Genomic DNA, 18,733 nt, shown 5'->3' with positions numbered 1-18,733 from the left:
TGGAGATCCCTAATGTAATCAGTATTGGTGTAAAGGATCGGTGTTATGGACAACTGGATCTGCATATATGCCTGCCTACCAGTATATGGGCACACTTTTTCATGCGGTTTCCTGATGGTTTCAGGTAAAATGAATAGAAACGGTTCATTGTCAACTTATACTAAATGATTCATCGTCATAGGCTACTCTGCGGCGTGCCTGTAACCACTTTCTTTTAAATCCACATCAGATTAAAACCTGTCTATTTTTAGATCCTGGATGTTGCAAAGGTTCTTGGCACATTCTCCTGAATTGGTCTTGCGCCAGTGTTTTCAGGCACTGCAGTGTACTGTATATAAAAGGCAATCTCCAATTAGTTTAGCTCAATGTTTGACCTTCAATGACCTTTCCCACAATAAAAAAAAATATATAGGGCACTCCCTGTCCAAGTCTTAAGTGCATAGAAATGGTCCTTTGACACACTTTTAACCTCTTCAGCGCAGCCACATACTTTGTTGTATGGTCAGTGGAGAAAATCACCTCTCTACAAACTCACAACACGTCATGACACCATGTGTCATGAGCCAGTGGATCTGATATTTTTACTGTTTCAGAAATGTTTTACTTTTTATTTAATCTATTATTAATTATTATTATGTATTAATGTATTTGTATTTCTTTGCATTTTATAATTAGTTCAGACCATAAGCCATGACTGCTGGGACAAAAAAAAACTCAGTCATTCAGCTGGAAGTTGTCTAGGAAGTAAATAGTATATAGTCCTTGCTGTAGCCTGCCCTTTAGGCTTGACTTTTACAATTGACTTCTCCTGTGACCATGGGAGGAAGAGTTGCTACTCAAAACCTCTTGGTTTTGTAACCAGAGTTTTCTCACAACCCTCGACAATAACCAGAGTTTTCTCACAACTCTCGACATGTAGTGAACAAACCAATACTGTTATGTTATAGATGAATCCTGATCAAGCCTAATCATTTTACTTTGGACAGAAGAACAATTAAAGTACAAATGTTATTTTTTGTTTTGGAAAACCTTCCTGGTCTAGATGTCTAGGTGTCTTTCGCCTTAAACCCTTGTGAAGAACAGTCATTGCTATATTTATTTTTACTGTTCAGATTCAGAAACGGTTTGAATTCAGTGTTTGACATTTGTATTTTCATAAGGATGCCCGTTATGTGTTACTGCTCTGAAAGGTCGAAGAATGCAGACTGAGATTGTTAAAACTCCCCCTTCTCAATTTACACAAGGCCATTATGTCCTCTGTCTCTCTGGGGAATACGTATGTGCCCTGCCTTGCCTTGAAGGCCCGGCACTACCTCACTAGGACCTCAGAACAGACCACAGTGTTTGTGGTATAAAGTCCTATGAAAACGATATCTCTATTCTCATTTGTATCAAATATACCTTCAGCTGTCTATATCTCAAATGTCTCAGATAAGTAACAGTATAAGAAGCTGGGCAGGTAACTGGATTACAATGCCTGGTTGCCATGCATTATTGATGATAGTGCTGCCCCAATTGCGAGTGACCACACCACAGTCAATTTATGAAAAGCAAGTTGAGACGGAGTGAGGTTGGTTTAGTGTCCATTTGCATTCAACACTGCCCAATGTGCAGGTGTTTATGGCTCTCAGAAAAAAACAGTCAAAGGCTTTCGTCAATGCAACTCATATTTCCATTCCCATGATCTGATGGTAGCGAGCAAGCACTGTTTCCACTGGCTTTGACTCACTGTCTCTTCATTATTGGCAAGCTATTATTGCCTGGTTATGCAACGCAGGCCAGGTCAGAGCTGTTTTGACTGTGGTGAGACACTCATTAGTCTTGGTGAGTTTTCTGAGGCTTGGCTTAAATGACTGGCATTGCTCCATGCTGCCCTGCACCCAGGTCAGTGTATGGCCTGCCATGGTGGCCATGGTCTAGTGAGGGCCCAGTACCATCTGGAAGTTTCCAGAAGACGTTGGTGTACGTATCTGTGACCCTAATTAATATCCCATTCCTCAGAAGTCTGATTCTGGCACAGACCGTGTTCACACTGTGGGTCAGTGTTCCTCCAACACCACCACCCACTCTCTATAAGCTTCTGGGACACCTCAGGTCTGACTCGTCTACTGAGATTGTTCTTTCTCTCCGTATCCCTCTGTCTCTTTCTGGTTGTTTTGCTTTCATCTTGTCCTGCCAAGATGAAGGGCCAAGTATCACAGTCAGTACTTTAGCTCTTTCTGGCTCAAATGTACTACTCGATGAGTGGTTAAAGCACATTGCCAGTCTAATTCTTACTTATTAAGTTCTAGCCATTTGCAGAGATTGCCCCTGTCTTGAGCAATAGTTTGTGTGCATAAGCATATTCAGTGTATGCTTTGGTAGATCGCAGTCTACATTTTAGATGTCATTCACTGCAACTTATGTTGAAACAATGTTTAAAAACATGATAATTTAATTGAGCTTAGTATATAGGTAATTCACCCCTTTGAAGGTCAGATCACACTGTTTATTTGATCTAATTACTGTATTACTCTTCGCTAATACAATAAGAATGGCTGCCATTGCTATGTACCTTAGTACCCAACACCTTATTTCCACCCTGTCCACACTCCACAGCAATGTGTGGTGTTGTAATCTTTCCTGGCCGTCTGTCTGTCTGGTAGACTGGTACCAAAGTAAACTATAGACCAGATAGGCACGGTGGCGCAGTGGTTAGTTCTTCGCCTCACAGTTAGAAGGTCCTGGGTTCGATTCCCGCCGGGGGACGCTGTGGGTGCTGGGGGTGTGTTTCTCCCTCCGCGTCATCAGCGCCCACACCCTAGGTGGGGTTGGCGATAGGGCCTTTCTGTGTGGAGTTTGCATGTTCTCCCCGTGTCTCCTGTCCCCTGGTTGATACCCTCACAAAAACATGCAGTAATCCTGGTCTCAATAATGCCTCCCCCTGACCAGCCGGGGCGCTTGATGGAGGGGAAAAGAACTGGTTGGAATAACGTGTTCCTTCCACGCGCTACGTCCATCCCGGGGAAATCCCCCCTGTCAGGTGAAAAGAAACAACTTGGACTACTCATGCATTGAAGGAAGCATGATGTTAGTCCGTTGTCTCCCCAGGCACGGCAGAGGGAGAGCAGAGCCCAGGATTACATAGGCAATTGGCACTGGGTGAAAAATGGGTTGGAAAATCGTGGGATAAAAATTATAGAAAAAAAAAAAAGAAAAAAAAAGATAGGCAGATTTTCATGAAACTTCATACCCGGAAGTTATGCGTGGCAAAAAACTACTTTCTGGCCTTGACAGCCCATACATCCAAACAGAAAAGTCCTATCTGATTGCATTAAACAATGTTAAACAACGCTAAACTCACTTTGCCACCCACTTGCCACTCAATTTGCCACTTGATTTGCCATTCACTTTATGCGTGTGCATACCCTCTATCCTCAAAATGATTTTCTTTTATGACAAAAATGTCAAGGTTACAACCAAGGTCAAGGTCAAAATGACATAATGGTCATACAGTAGCTTGGTATGGGAGAGATGCAGAACAAGAGCATTGGGGGCAGGCAGGGTTTACACCTCCTGAGCCATATTTAAACATCATATTATTGTTTATTTGACCACTAGTTGCTCATTCAGGGAGTAGAAGAGGAGCTAAATGCTAGTCTTGGGATTGGGCATCTTGAGTGGGACTGAAATGTCATCTGATTTGATAGAAAGCAGGGTGGTGTGGCAGTGAATAAACTCTATTGTTTTCCAGCATGATAATCATGTTGAATACAAACATGTTTGTTTTTGTTTTTATGGCGTGCCTCTGCAAGAGACTAGCCGTGTGTGTGTGTGTGTGTGTGTGTGTGTGTGTGTGTGTGTGTGTGTGTGTGTGTGTGTGTGTGTGTGTGTGTGTGTGTGTGTGTGTGTGTGTGTGTGTGTGTGTGTGTGTGTGTGTGTGTGTGTGTGTGTGTGTGTGTGTGTGTGTGTGTGTGTGTGTGTGTGTGTTCAGAGTTAATCTCACAAAACACTGGACCGATCAACAGAAAACTTTGTATGCATGCTGCCAATAGGCCATACACTCATGTATTTAAATAGTATTCAATGGGGCTCTGATCGGGCTGAAATTGTGCCCAAATTTGGATAGCCAAAATAGCCAATCTACAAGCTCTCAACGTGGCACGAAGCCATGTGTTGTAAGCTTATAGATTTGGATCTCGGGCGAATGTGTAATTTCTCTTTTGGGTCATGGGCTAAAAAGTTTGACGACTGATGTTTTAGATGACTGACGTCAGAGACTTGCCACATGAAGACTGAGATCCACATTGTTTCTTCATCTCTATTTATGGAAGTAAAAAAGTCAGATCTACAGGCTCACAGGACATTGAGATGTGATGCTATCTTTGCCATTTGTCGTCGGGTGAAGTATACAGTATAGGGGTTAAGTGGGTAAACATAGTTGTAACAGCATTGAGTACTGAAGGCTTGTGCTGACTTATTACTGCTGCTGCTTCTCATTTTGGAGGGAGAGGAATTCATTCTCATGGCTTCTATCCAGCTTTGCCACAGAGGACGGCCCAGAAACATAGTCTCAACACATGGTCGGCTGTGTGTCAAATCTAGGGTTGGAAAAGGAGAAACGGCATGAAAGAGAAATGGGGGGAAAAGTGCCGCTTATGATACTGAATCAAACCCAGCCATTTCCTGTGCCCAGATCTCAGCTCTGCGCAGCACTCTCCCATATATGGTAATGGTATTTGCATGACGGGAAAGCCTGGTCTTATGGATTCATGGACTGGGTGCACAAATTCCTCTGGATTCACTAATGTGATGTTTTAGTCACATTCATATGATGGTAAGATCGAGATTTCTTTTAACCTTTTTTTTTCCTTATAGGGAAAACAAAAGCAAAACAAGTATTCTATTCTTTAATGTTTCTTTCATATCTCTAGTTGTGTCACTCACTGGTGTATGAAACATTTCTTTTAACTTAAAATCTTTTTATGCAATAGTATTTGCATCAACTGTCTCTCATTACTTAGTCTATCTATCTGTAATGTTGCTAAACAGTGCTCTCGGCTCAGAGAGGCAAGTCTAGGTTGGTTCCATGGTGATGCTGCTATGATAACATTCTCCAGTCCTCCCATTTATCTCTCAGGGGAGTGTGTGTGTGTGTGAGAGAGAGAGAACTAGAGGGAGAGAGGCCGAGTGTGTGTTTTGCTTGTGTTTGCTGTTCTGTGAGCATGTGTGTTTATGCTTATGCACAGACATTAGTGTGCACTTTCAGAGACCAGCAGCATAGCCCTTAAGTCAGCCTTTCTTCCATTTCTCAAGACAATCACTTAGCATCTCCTTGTCGCCACATTAAGTGAGCATGATGTTCTCCTTGTGGAAACTTCTCGCTGCTGTCATTTGAAAAGTAGTCATTGGACGCTCCATGTGAATCAGAGGAAGCACATGGGAGTCTACACCCTCCCTAGACCCAACAATAGGGGTGGTTGACAGTAACAAGGACTGCAGTGCAGTGAGTTCACACATTGAACAACTACATTGGGGAGAAGATGGCATTGAAAACTACTTGGACGTGCAAACTCCACCCACATAACATCTCTTGTTCTTAATCTCTGTTTCTGAGACATGCTGATGAATCATTATTTAATTTCTACCTTGACCTTGATTGTGACCTTTACATTTGACCTTTTCAACCCAAACAACCAAACCTAATTATCTCTTTGGGCCAGCCTTCTGATAACCAAGTTTACTGAAAACCCGACCATCCTTTCTCAAGTTTTGTTGTTGCTCTCAGGCAGGAATGATAAGTTAATATAGGAAGATAAGAAGAACATCAAACATATAATTTTCCGAATGTCTGTCTGAGTGAGTGAGTGTCTGTCTGAGTGAGTGTCTGTCACAGCGTTTCTCCTCAGTGGCTGGAGCAATTGATCTGAAATCGCATCACCATTAGCATATGAACACACCTGACATAACTGTGAAGCCCGTTTGTCAAATCATATGCTGTATATTAGCATTTTTAAGATGTATCTATTCTGCATCTAGCATGAGGCTTATCTATTCTGCATCTAGCATGAGGCAACATGTTTAACCAGCTGTGTGTGTGTGTGTGTGTGTGTGTGTGTGTGTGTGTGTGTGTGTGTGTGTGTGTGTGTGTGTGTGTGTGTGTGTGTGTGTGTGTGTGTGTGTGTGTGTGTGTGTGTGTGTGTGTGTGTGTGTGTGTGTGTGTGTGTGTGTGTGTGTGTGTGTGTGTGTGTGTATCTCTGTAGCCAAACTAGCCATTAAACGAAACGGGTATTTCTTACATTGATGCTCCAACATATTATCATGCAAGCACCAGTTAAAGTTACTTTCCATCCCTCATATACTGTGTGCACAGTGCACATCCCATAACCCACACACTGCACATCATTTCGGAGCTCATATCTTTGAACGGGTAAGGGCTAGTCATCACTAACATACCAAATAGTCATTAACAAATGAGCATTATAATCTTATTATAACTCGCCTGCATAGTGACAGTTTGCATGTGACGAATAATAGCATTCTAGCCGATATTTAGCCTATGTGCGAGCCGATGCTATTAAATGTTAGTGCCGCAGAGCGGCACGAGCCTTTGTACAGTAGGCTACATGTGGGGCAGTGTCAAACATGTCAGATGCAGGATATTTTGCACGGATTGATATCAAAGCTGAAGAAAGCATCATGATATTTAATTTATTTTAATAGAGCTAATTAGGACATACACTTAATGTATGAATACACTCTGAACAACAATATTGGCTGTGTTATAACAGAAGGACTTCAGATTGAGGGTTTTATAATGAACAGCTTTTCTTGCCAGCCAATATTGGTAAATGACAGATTAACTCATCAGGAGGTGCTGGCTATATGGTTGTTGTTGCTTAACCGGTAACTGTATAAAATGTCTGCAAGCCCAGAATCTGGGAGTTTCATGTCACACAATCTCATTAGCTAACCTGACCTGAACCACACCCAACCCATCGTTGCTGTCGGGTGGAAACCTTGTATGTTCAAAACTGTCACTTTTCAGGAATGGAAAAAAAATAACCTGTATTGTTCCTATGTAGTTAGTTCTTATTTAGTCACAAGCTCTTGTTAATACAGTAATTTTCATTGGTTCAATATTTATAAAACCTTAACCCATTTAGGACTGAGGCCGATTCTAAAAATGCCTTCTAAATCCTGAACTACAGTACATTTTCTGAAAAACTTCAAATATTTATTGAAGGGGTTCCCATCCTAACCACTTTCAGTTTAAAATATTATTATTATTTATTTTGCAAAAACAACAGATCTACAAGCTCACATTGCGTCATATCACTTGTAGATCGGCTATTTAGCTACTTTTGGTCAAAACTATTGTATGATTAACTCATTGAGTGCCTATCCCGAATTAGTTCGGGATATATTATCGCATCCCAGAGTGCCTATCCCAAACTAGTTCGGGATATAAAAAAAAAAAAAAAAAAAAATTGAAATTTTTTTTTTGAATTTTTTTTTTTGGACCCCATCAAATCTAGTGAACATGATTTCAATCGCGATTTTGCATGTTCCACCCCCATACAACCCCATCTAACATACAGGGCAGCCATGTTTGTTTACATAACATGTAAAACATAATGGCGATTATCTCAAGAATGCCTGAACGGATTTCCAATCGGATTTTTTTGTTTGAAAGCTGTGAACAGATTGCATTGGATTTTTTAGAGCTCATTCTTCTCTGTTTTTTTCCCATGCACAGTGACGTCATTACGTGCGCGTCCCGCGTCTCTGACGCATTCACGTTGCCTAGAGACGCATTCACGTCATTGCCCTGGGGTCCCACGGACGCATCGCCTCCATTGGAGTCCACGTTAAAATAATTTACCACGTCGCGAAAAAAAAAATATTTTAAAAAGTCCACAGACGCCACCATTATTCATGGGTGAAGGCATGCTACTTAACCCTACTTTAACACAAATGAAATCCGCGTAGAAAGTCTTAAAACAGTCTTAAAACTAACAACAGTGCGTTCTATCGTCCACCGACGCCATTCTGTGTGCCCGTAGATGGTCACAGAATTCAATGGGTGCCTGAGTTTTAGCGTAGCACCGGGCCGCTCTCTGACCATAGTGGCACAGCATGTTAGGTGATACACCAAAAGGGGTTCCCCCACAGAACGTGTGCAACTGACGGCGCAGAAACGTGACGTCTCTACACTGGCAAAACAACAGCGTCGCGGTCAGGGTCCCCGCGGAATGAACGTGTCGCAAACAGCATTTCGTTTCATTAATATCCTCGCCAGAAACTGTCTGCCGTCTGTCTGTCTCTTTCTGCATGCAGCGGAGCCACCGCACTCTGCACTGCAGCAGCATGAACGTGCTCTCTCTGTCACTCTGATGTGATGCTGCTACGTTTAGCTACATGCTAAAGCTACTGCCGTGGCTGCTCTTCTGAGGCACAGTCAGTGAGGCTGGCAGAGGGTCATAAACTCATTAAGTCATAAAAAGACGTCTGATTTTCAAAGCGGAGAAACTAATTATCTGTGATTTACAACAGCCGCTCCACTTTCTCATAGTATTACGTCGAGTGGTCTCTCCATACACAGAAGTATACTCAAATGTTTTACTTAAGTAAAAGTATCTTCTACTGCAAGTTAAAGTCCGGAATTCAAAATGTACTTGAGTAAAAGTATAGGCTACACTTTAGGACTAAAAGTAAAAGTACTCATTATGCACAATTATTCTGTATCACATGTTACCAAATAATATCCTTTGAAAATAGACATGGCTGAAGTGGTTATGTAGGCTATACTTTTCAAAGTAACTAGTAAAGTTTTCAAATAATTGTAGTGGAATAAGTACAATATTTGCCTCTGAGATGTAGTGGAGTAGAAGTAAAAGTAATGAAAATTGGAAATACTCCAGTAAAGTAAAAGTACCTTAAATTGTACTTATAAGTTACCTTTTTATTACCCCAAGAAAAGAAAAAAAGACCATTAATGCACCAAAGTAATCAACAAGCTAAAACTATACTATCAAAAATGTCCAAACATTAGCCTAATTGTAAAATAATATAAGATAGAGGCAAATATAAATAGCCGATCTAAAAGCTCACAATGCAAAAAATAAATAAAATGGGGACCCAAATTGGGGACCCATAATTTTTTTCTGGGACTCATTCGAATGACCACCTGTGGGTCCCGGGACCCATTACTTTGAAAACCTATTAACATCACTGCATGCATGAGGTGTGCAAGGTTTAATCATGGCTAAGTTGACGAAAATAAGGCTTCTAAAATGCTTGGTAGCCAATAGCTAACTTCAAGCTAACTTCATCCTCGTCCTGTACATGCACAAAGGAAAGTGTTCAGGCAAGTCATGGCTGCAGGGCTTCTGCATATACCAGCATATCTCTATGGGATTTTCTATGGCCACTGGGCGCCCTCTAGTGGTGAAAGGGGTGGCACTAAATGAGTTAAGTAGGGCATCCATTTACGAAACAAAAAGCTGAAATGTGGAGATACAAGATTTCTACCTGAAACAACACTGTTAAACTTAACCCTCTCTAGCCTACTGCCTAAACACAGACATTTTTAAAGGACAATTCCAGAGTAGCCTTTTTCTTACCTTAAAGGAGTAGTTCACCCCCAAAATGACTTTTTTTCTATTGATTACTCATGCCATGGAGAGTACAGTTCAATAATATTTTTTGGTTTTTGTCACATTCCTAAGACAAAAATTTGATTTGAGTAAATTTACCCCCATTGATTCTGGATGGTGACCCGTTTCGAAACGGGTCACCATCCGAAATGAATGGGGGTACATTTATTGTTATCACATTTATGTCTTAGGAATGTGACAAAAAACTAAAAATATTATTGAACTCTACTCTCCATGGCATGAGTAATCAATAGGAAAAAAGTCATTTTGGGGGTGAACTACTCCTTTAAGCTGATGTTATTATATCCCAGAGCGAGTGGTACAGGTGAATATAATCATAACCGCAGCTCCGAGCGTTGTAGAGATCTGTTGTTCATAATAACTTAAATCTCTCCACAGTGTTTGTACTTCCGGAAGTCTCGCAAAACGAGATTTCACCCGTTATTTCATCCAAAGTCCCTGTTGGCCCATTTGATACACAAACACTGTGGAGAGATTTAAGTTATTATGAAAATTATAAAAATGTTTTGTATTTATTTTCTTGGGGTTTTGGGCTTTTATGCCTTTATTGATAGGACAGTAGACTGACAGGAAATGGGGAGAGCGGCACACTGTCACTTTGTATTTCTGAGCGATAAAGTAAGTGATTTACCGCTAAACCCCACCGCTCACGCTCAGAGCTGCGGTGGATTTATGAAAAGATTCACCTGTACCACTCGTTCTGGGATATAATCAGACAAGAAAAAGAAAAGAGAAAAAGGCTACTCTCGAATTCTCCTTTAAACTTATACCTAAACTCATTAATATCTAACCTACTGCCTAAACAGCCTTTTGAACCACATACCTAAACTTGACCATCTCTAACCTAATGCCTGTACACAACCAGCTTAAAGGGGTATTTCACTTTCAAAAAAACTTTTGGTAATTATATCATCTAATCAGGCTTTTATGAACACCCTGAACAGTTTTTAATTAGCTTGATTGAATATTTAGATATTTGATGTAAATGTTACCAGGCCCTCCAGGCACAGGGCCTCTCCCCACACACACCCATTGTAACTTCAAACTTCATTTTAACCACGATAGATTCATTAAAAACACACATTATTTTTTCTGGTGACTCATACTACCCTCCTAATATGTGAGCAGGCCGTGTTTTTTCGATAACATTTTTCATTTATTTTTAATAATTATTTTTTTGTTTTTCATTTTTTCCATTTTTCCAAATAATTATTACAAATAAATGAAAAAAGTTATCGAAAAAACACGGCCTGCTCACGTATTAGGAGGGTAAAATTAGTCTCCAGAAAAAATAATGTGTGTTTTTAATGAATCTAACCTGGTTAAACTGGAGTTTGAAGTTACAATGGGTGTGTATGTGGAGAGAAGCCCTACCACTGCTCCCTGTTGAAAGTGGAATATCCCTTTAATGTTGGGTTGACACTTCTCACCTCTGGTTCAGGAGCCACTATCTACAGTATGATAATTATAATTTAAGCTATTCCTAACAAGCATTCTGTAATGCCTGGTCATTATGTAACTATGTACACACTATTACATAATTACAATTCCACAGTATTATTACTGATACAATTCATTACCGGTAATTTAGTCACTGTGATGCTGTGTGTTGCTGCTGTTTGGTTTTGCAATTTGCACTCACTGACTGACTGAATGGGTTCTTCAGTCCCTCAACAACTGCTGTTTTTATAAGTAGCAAAAAAATACAATCTGACTGAGGTTGTAGATCGGATATTTTTGAAAAATGATAATTGTTTGTAAATGTCGAAAAAAACAAAACAATAGTAGAAGACTGTGGTTGCATCAAGGCATGTTCCAGCCGTCAGTGTGTATGTCACCCTCCCTGTCCCCTGCTGCTTTGGTGTCAGTAATAAAGTGCTCTCAGGCTGCTTGGCTGGTTAAATAAGGGTTAAGACAAAACAAAACAACCTCCCATGTTTCCGGCTAACAACCTCTCCCTCTTGAATCACAAGCAGAGCAGGGAGAGGGTATATTTAGCGTGCCCAAAATGTTTTCGTTTGCTAGTTGGCCTCGATGCTTGCTTCACTTTTGTTATTTGAATAAACGATTTCATCCAAGAAAGGGTTGGCTGTAATAAGGAAGTGCCGTCCGGGGGACGGTATGAACTGTTAACCGCCTAAATAAAGAAAACACAAGAGAGAATTTGTGAAATATAGTACAGTTCTAGCAGTTATTTGGTAGGATACACGGGGTGCAGAATTATGGCATAGTTAGATTAAGTCAGTTCCTCAGAGGATAAGGTAAACATTAACCACTTAAAAGCCCATATACTATAGTCCGGGTCCCCAGGGGTTTATACTAGGCCCCTTCCTTTTCCCCACCAAAATATCTATGCTGAAAGTAGCCGATCAATGTCGCATTGTGATCATGTGTTGTGCGCTCGTAGATCTGGTATTTTTGACGAAGATCGCCCCTTCGTCAAAAATACCAGATCTACAAGCGCAATAGGTTCGCCCCCAGTGAGGGCAATGCTATATAATAGGTTCATGTGATTAATGAACACAAAGCATTTTCTGAAGGATTACATGGTAAGGATTTGTATGCTGTTGGAGTGGGTTTATTATTCTAAATCCCTTCTACAGAATTCCTAGCATTAGTGTAATCTAAGGCACGTGGTGAACCAACGACCTATAAAGTCTGAATTGTTGTTTAAATAATAGTATATTTAATTAAGGTGTGCATTTTGTGAAATGAAATAAATAAACAAATAATTGAACCATGTGGATCTCGGGATCCGCATAATAAGGGTGGGGCTCCAATATCTTGGATCTTGGACTTCATGTGGCCAGCCTGTGATGTCAGTCATCTATAACAGATCTGTGACATAATGACTCCAGAGTTTGGTGCTGATCGGTCCAGGCGTCCAGCGGTTTGTGAGATTAGCCCTGGAAATACTGCTGCAGAACCTTTCCGTATGCATTGTAAATTTTAGAGACGTGCCGATTGATCGCTGAGTGATCACGACCGGCCGATAATGCCTTTATCGCTTTGATCGGTATCGGCTTTGCCTCTATCGACTTTGCCGATCTACAAGCTAGATCAGCTATTTTCACTTTTTTTTTTCAGCTATTTTATCTGTGGAACTGAATGTAACCTCAGCTTCAACTCCTACAAGTTGAATTGGATACTAAAGAACCTCAGCCTGAAATCTCCTTTTTTTTTGTGATTAATACTTTTTATTGCTTTCAGTTTTTAACATTCACATTTGAAGAGATGCTGAACATATCTTTAGAAAACTTTGTACAATACAATATCACAAGCAATTTTATACAGAAAAAGAAAAACAAAGGAACAAGAATGCACAAATACACACGCACAAAAAAAAAAAAAAAACAATCAAACAAACAAAAAACAGTCGTACTTACAGATAACATTTACACATTAGCCCAGCTGCTCCACTTCCCTCCCCCCACAGAATACAGATTAGGCACGTTATTGTTTGATGATTAGCCTGAAATCTCGTAATGTTTATACTTTTAATATACAATGTCAATTTATGGATTTGACACTGTGATCGGGAATGTTGGTATCGGCAAATACTGATTCCAGTTGATTGGTGATCGGTATCTGCCCCAAAAATCGCAAATGGAGCATCCCTAGTAAATTCTTTAGTCAGACTTTTGCTTTAGCAAGACCTTCTCATTACCTTATCACTTGGTATTTTAGTATGTGTGTGTGTGTGTGTGAGTGTGTGTGTGTGTGAGAGAGAGAGAGAGAGAGAGAGAGAGAGAGATGATTCTTGATATCCCCCCAGATGTTCCTCCATCCTCTTCATTCATTCATTGTACTATAGGAGGTTGAAGTTTGAGAATGGCATCAACTTGTAACACACATTCACACTGAAATAAAAGGAAAAAAACGTCCCTCATCTGGTCCAAAAAGAGTTGTACAACATAATGGGTTCCACCTGGAAAAATAAGTAAGCAATTATTGTCTGCTTGCCTCCTGAGTGAAAATGCCCATACAATTAGTCTGAGAAGCAATTAACATTCTTTACCATGTCACAGGCTATGACTGAGTCTATAAAGTGAGTGGTTTGTGAAAAAACAGACACGCTTGAGAATATTACAGCCTCATTGGTGGAGCAAATGGGACTCCTTGATTTTGTACACATTAATTACTGTTGGCTTGGCATCAACATGCCACTTTTGCACTGTGATATTGCTTAATGTTCCTACAATAATTATCATTATGGTTTTGCCCTTTGCTGTTTTGGCTAACTGACTCATGTGTAAAGACTACTGTGTTCTTTGGTTTTAATCACGCTTTTTAATTTGTGGAGTGATGGTTACCACTTAATGACTCACGGCTATGATATAGGCTAAGGAATTTGAGGTGTGGATCATTTCTAACTTTGCGATCTGTAAAATACTTCTTCTCAGCATCTTCAAAAGCCTAAGTGATAGTCCACACAGCTATTGAAACACGTCATAGTTAAAAAAAGAATTTCCCTATTTTTTGTTGTTGCTTTTGTTACAGTTCAAGTTTTAATATTATTATTATTATTCAATACGTTGTCTCGTTGTCCAGGCTTCTGCGGCTGTTCTGATTTGATTATTATTTTTTGTAAAAAATATTTGTGTAATAATCCCACTGGCTCATTATTGCTCCAGCATCCAGTTGTAAACAAACGTATAATTGCTTGCTTTGGCAATTCCAAACAGATATAACACCCTGGTTCCGACACTTGTCTCTCGAACTCAGGACAGCGAGCTTGTCTAATGTAGTAGAAATGCCATACCTTCTTATAAATTGTATTTAAATAAGAAAGCAGGGAACCTTTTTTGTAGAGGTGGTTTATTGAATGAATATTTTCTACTTTGTTGTGCAATGGTGTGTTACGCAGCAAAAACAGCTGATCGTGATGCGGTATGCTGTAATATTTCTGAAGATCTTTACTTACTCAATATAATGACTAGGCCAACCTAGCGAGGCCAGGTTGAAAGTGCTAGACCAGTGGTTCTCAACCAGTGCTCCGGGGACCACCAGTGGTCCTTGAGGGGGTTCCGGGTGGACCCAGCTAAATGATGGAGAGTTGGTAACCAAATGGACCCCTATAGATCTTTAACTTTTGAGAGTGTAAAATGAAACTATTTGGTTTCATTTTACACTCTCAAAAGTTAATTATTGTTAAACATCTGCATTACTTAATTTACAAGAAGTCTACGCAATTAGAGAATGTAGATCATTTTGTATTTATTTTGATCAACGTTTGCCTGTTATCTCTCCTATTGTACCAACATCAATACAGCATGGAATTGTGGGCAAAATCCTATCCAACAAAAATATTCTATGTTTTGTGTCCGAGAGGATAAATGACATCGAATTGTGGTCCACGGCTCAGATGCCCAATAAATAATGTACCTTGATATGAAAAGGGTTGAAAACCACTGCGCTAGACCCTCTCTTCTTCCTGGCTTGCTCACAGAAGAGTCAGCAAGTGAGGAGTTAAATGACGTCATGTTGTTGTGTCCAGTGTTGACTAATGCTTTGGACCAGTCCGGTCCTGTGGCTCTGATTGGTTCTCCAGCCAGGAGAAAGAGACTCACACCTCATCAGAACATTGTGCTCCGTTGAACACAGTAGCCAGATGACGCTGACTCACTGAGTGACCTCAGCCCTCTGGAGCAGTGGTTCCCAAACAACGGGTCGGGAGTTTTAAAAACATGCTTCATTCTGAACTGATCGTGATGTCTTGTGAATCTTGTTTAAGGCTAATTAACGACTTTCAACCTGGCATCCCTGTTGCCTGCAAATTGTTGCAAAAGTTGTAAAATAATGTAAACGTATTATACAGCACTAAGGTGTGTGTAGTGAAGTATACGTTAGCCTTTAGGCCAGGGGTCTTCAACAGGGGGTCCGGAACACCTAGGGGGTCCCCAGAGTTACTACAGGGGGTCCTCCAAATTGATCTACAAGCTCACAACGCCTTGCGCTGTGAGGCCTTGTGAGCTTGTAGATCGGCTATTTTTGGCAAAGAGCTTTGGTGTAGAGGGGAAAAAGAGCTGACTAAGTACAGAGTGAAAGGTACATTTTTTTTAATCATTGACGGTTCAAGTGGTTACACAGATGATTGTGTTGTCAATGGATGAAACTATAGAGAATCTATTAACATGTTGTGGGGGTCCCTGCTTCATCTCCCTCTCAACTAAGGGGTCCTTGGCCTGAAAACGTTGAAGACCTGTGCTTTAGGCCATGCCATTGTGTTTGCTTGTGAACTCACAGTTGTGTGTTGTGTGTGTGTGTGTGTTTGCAGGGGAGCCGGGGCCACTACCGGTACCACTGGCAGAGTCACAATGTCAAACACAGCGGCGTGGACGACATGGTGCTGCTCACCAAGATCAACGAGGACGCCATCGTGGAAAACCTCAAGAAGAGATACATGGATGACTACATCTTTGTATCCTTTTGCTCACATCCCCAGTTCAGTTCCCCACTGGTTCACACCCTGGCGAGGAATAGCTGAGTCCCTCCGCACTCGCTGCTATTCCCGGAATAGCTGAATGGTCATTCATAGTGTCATCGTAGCTCTGAGTAATAGACTAGTGTTTGAGGTGGAGTCTGGGCCATGTGCTGGGAGGGGGGGAGAGACCCTGCTGTGTCAATGGCCGGAGCCCTGACTCCTGATCCCCTCAGGCTGGAATGAATGCTAATCCTATTCGCTCTGTTTTGATCTTTGGTGAATATATATATATATATATATATATATATATATATATATATATATATATATATATTTATTTATTTTTTTCCCCATGTATATCAATGAACGATTAGAAAAAAATCCAATAGATTGTCTGATTAACCACTTAATCCTGTGTTACACTTTGTTGTACAATGGTGGTGTAACAGTCACCGATCTACTAATCTCTCGAGACAAACAGACTCTGATAGCTACGCATGAAAGGAAGAGGAACAGACAGAGTGGACGTTCCCTTTTATTTGACGATGGTTTGCCAGAATGCCGATCTACAAGCCCACAATGCGATGCATCGCAATTATGTTGTGACCTTGTAGATCAGTTATTTTCACTATTTATTTATTTTCATATAGTCGTTGACGTTCATTAATCATAAATTAACTGAGGCAAAAGTTTGAAACAATCGTGGTATTGATTCATATCGTATATCTCATGACTGGGTGATTGTACAAGATAGAAATGTATAGAGGTGTAGAGCATTGCTTCAATGCCATCTGTTTTCTTTCAGCATGTTTTTGAATTAGGAGCTTAATGAACACAGGCAGTTTCAGACTTGAACACTGACTGAGTCAATCCTTTGACTGCTGCGGGCAGCAAATTGCAATAACACCAGTCTACCTCCAACCACAAATGTATTGGCCTGTGGGTCAGGGAACCCTCAATACCAGCTTTATTTGACACGAGTAGCAGCTTTTTGAGCTGCAGGACGCAAGCCTTCCACACTATTACATGCTGTGTCTGTGACACATAAACACTGGATCTTTATAAGGCTCTGAGCCAATCGTGAAAACATTACACACATACTGTACCCACTGCTGTGACGTCATGGTCCAAATGATCACAGCTTAGGTCAGTTCTTTCCCCCATCCACTGTAATAATTTCTACGGGAAACACAACAGTTTTGTAGAAGTTATGAAACTGTAGACGTTAATTGAAGAAGGATGACAACATGGAAGGTATTTGTTTGTTTGCCTCGATAATCTTGGGTCTTTTTAGAGACACCGCTTCTCAGCGTGGGGTCCAGGGTCGGGGACCACCATGGATCCAGATAGACCCTTCTGGGTCTGTAACTCTGAGAGTGTACAAATGGAGTCCATTTGGTTCCATCTGTACACTCTCAGAGTTGAATTAATATGGAGGATTTTACAGTGTAGATTGAGTTTATTATATCTTTATTGGGGGTTATATTATATCAAATGGGCGTTCTTGAAATAAAACAAAAAGGGCCAGAATCACTGTGATTTTACTTCTGTGTATTTTGTCCTGTGATCCTTAATCTATAACTTCCTCAGACATACATTGGCCCTGTGCTCATCTCTGTCAATCCCTTCAAGCAGATGCCATACTTTGGAGAAAAGGAAATTGAGATGTATCAAGGCGCGGTGAGTACAAACATCTTGTCTAAAGCCATTATTGTCTCCACCAGCCGAAGGCATGGGGGAGAGTATGTTTTCGCCCCTGTCCGTCTGTCCGTCCATCCGTCCATGCGTGCGCCCGTGTGTCCTCCAGTTTGTTACCAGCTAATTTCCGGTGCCGTTGGCCCGGTCGCTGCCAAAATGAGCACACACACTCCCTGGATGCCAATTCAGAACCTCTGCCCCACATTTTTCAAATGGCCCTGTTCTAGCACCACCATGAGGCCGATGTTTACAAAACACATTTCTGTACACTACTCTTAGAGATTTTGTCCAAAAATCACGCAAATCGGTAGACAGTATCTCTACAGTCATGTGATCGACATGGATCTGTCTGATTGTCCATATTCCATCCTGATTGGCTGAGATTGGCTTTCAAAGTTTGTAAGATTGGTCAGTTTTGAACAAAATGCCTCAAATCACAAACACAGCGTGCAATTTTTGTGAAATTGTGCACGCACATTCCCACTGGGCCGAGGAAGAATTGCCACTTCAAACGTTTCAAATCAGACTCATGGTGGCGCTATAACAGGCCGCCTGGCCTGGTGGAGACCTGTGCTCGGAAGAGCACTGCTTCTAGTTTAGACAATGTTGCACGACAGTGTCACTTGCCGAAAAATGACAGATTTTCAAGCTAACAAGTCACACTAGAAGATCTGATCTGGATGGCAAGTGACAGCAGAGTGCGATGGAGTTTAACTTTCACTTTCTACCTGTTCCCTATTTTGGGCATGTCACCACTCACAATGTGATATGATATTCTGATGCGTTTTCCATACTTAAGGTTTTGACACTATCTGTCAGCAAGTATAAAATAGGGCTTAAGTGGTTAAGAGGATACATGACATACATACTAAAAGAATAGTAGAATTTAATAGCTAAAAAAGCACAATAGTGTTTTTTTATTGGTTCATGTTTTAGAATCATTCTGATTATT

General features: G+C 40.8%; 1 protein-coding gene across 2 annotated transcripts in view; it reads left to right on the top strand.

Moving 5' to 3' along the window:
- The window catches only part of myo1ea (myosin IEa), an 89,287-nt gene that overhangs the window by 9,933 nt on the left and 60,621 nt on the right, over window positions 1-18,733 (top strand). For both annotated transcript variants that reach the window (XM_080730561.1, XM_080730560.1), the window contains exons 2-3: window positions 15,937-16,080; window positions 17,674-17,763. In XM_080730561.1, the coding sequence (XP_080586687.1) occupies window positions 15,937-16,080; window positions 17,674-17,763 (234 nt within the window). The remainder of the gene's footprint in view (window positions 1-15,936; window positions 16,081-17,673; window positions 17,764-18,733) is intronic.

This window comes from Nannobrachium achirus, assembly GCF_963921795.1.
Source record: "Nannobrachium achirus genome assembly, chromosome: 7".
Lineage (NCBI taxonomy): Eukaryota > Metazoa > Chordata > Actinopteri > Myctophiformes > Myctophidae > Nannobrachium > Nannobrachium achirus.
This window is presented reverse-complemented; position numbering and strand designations above follow the sequence as displayed.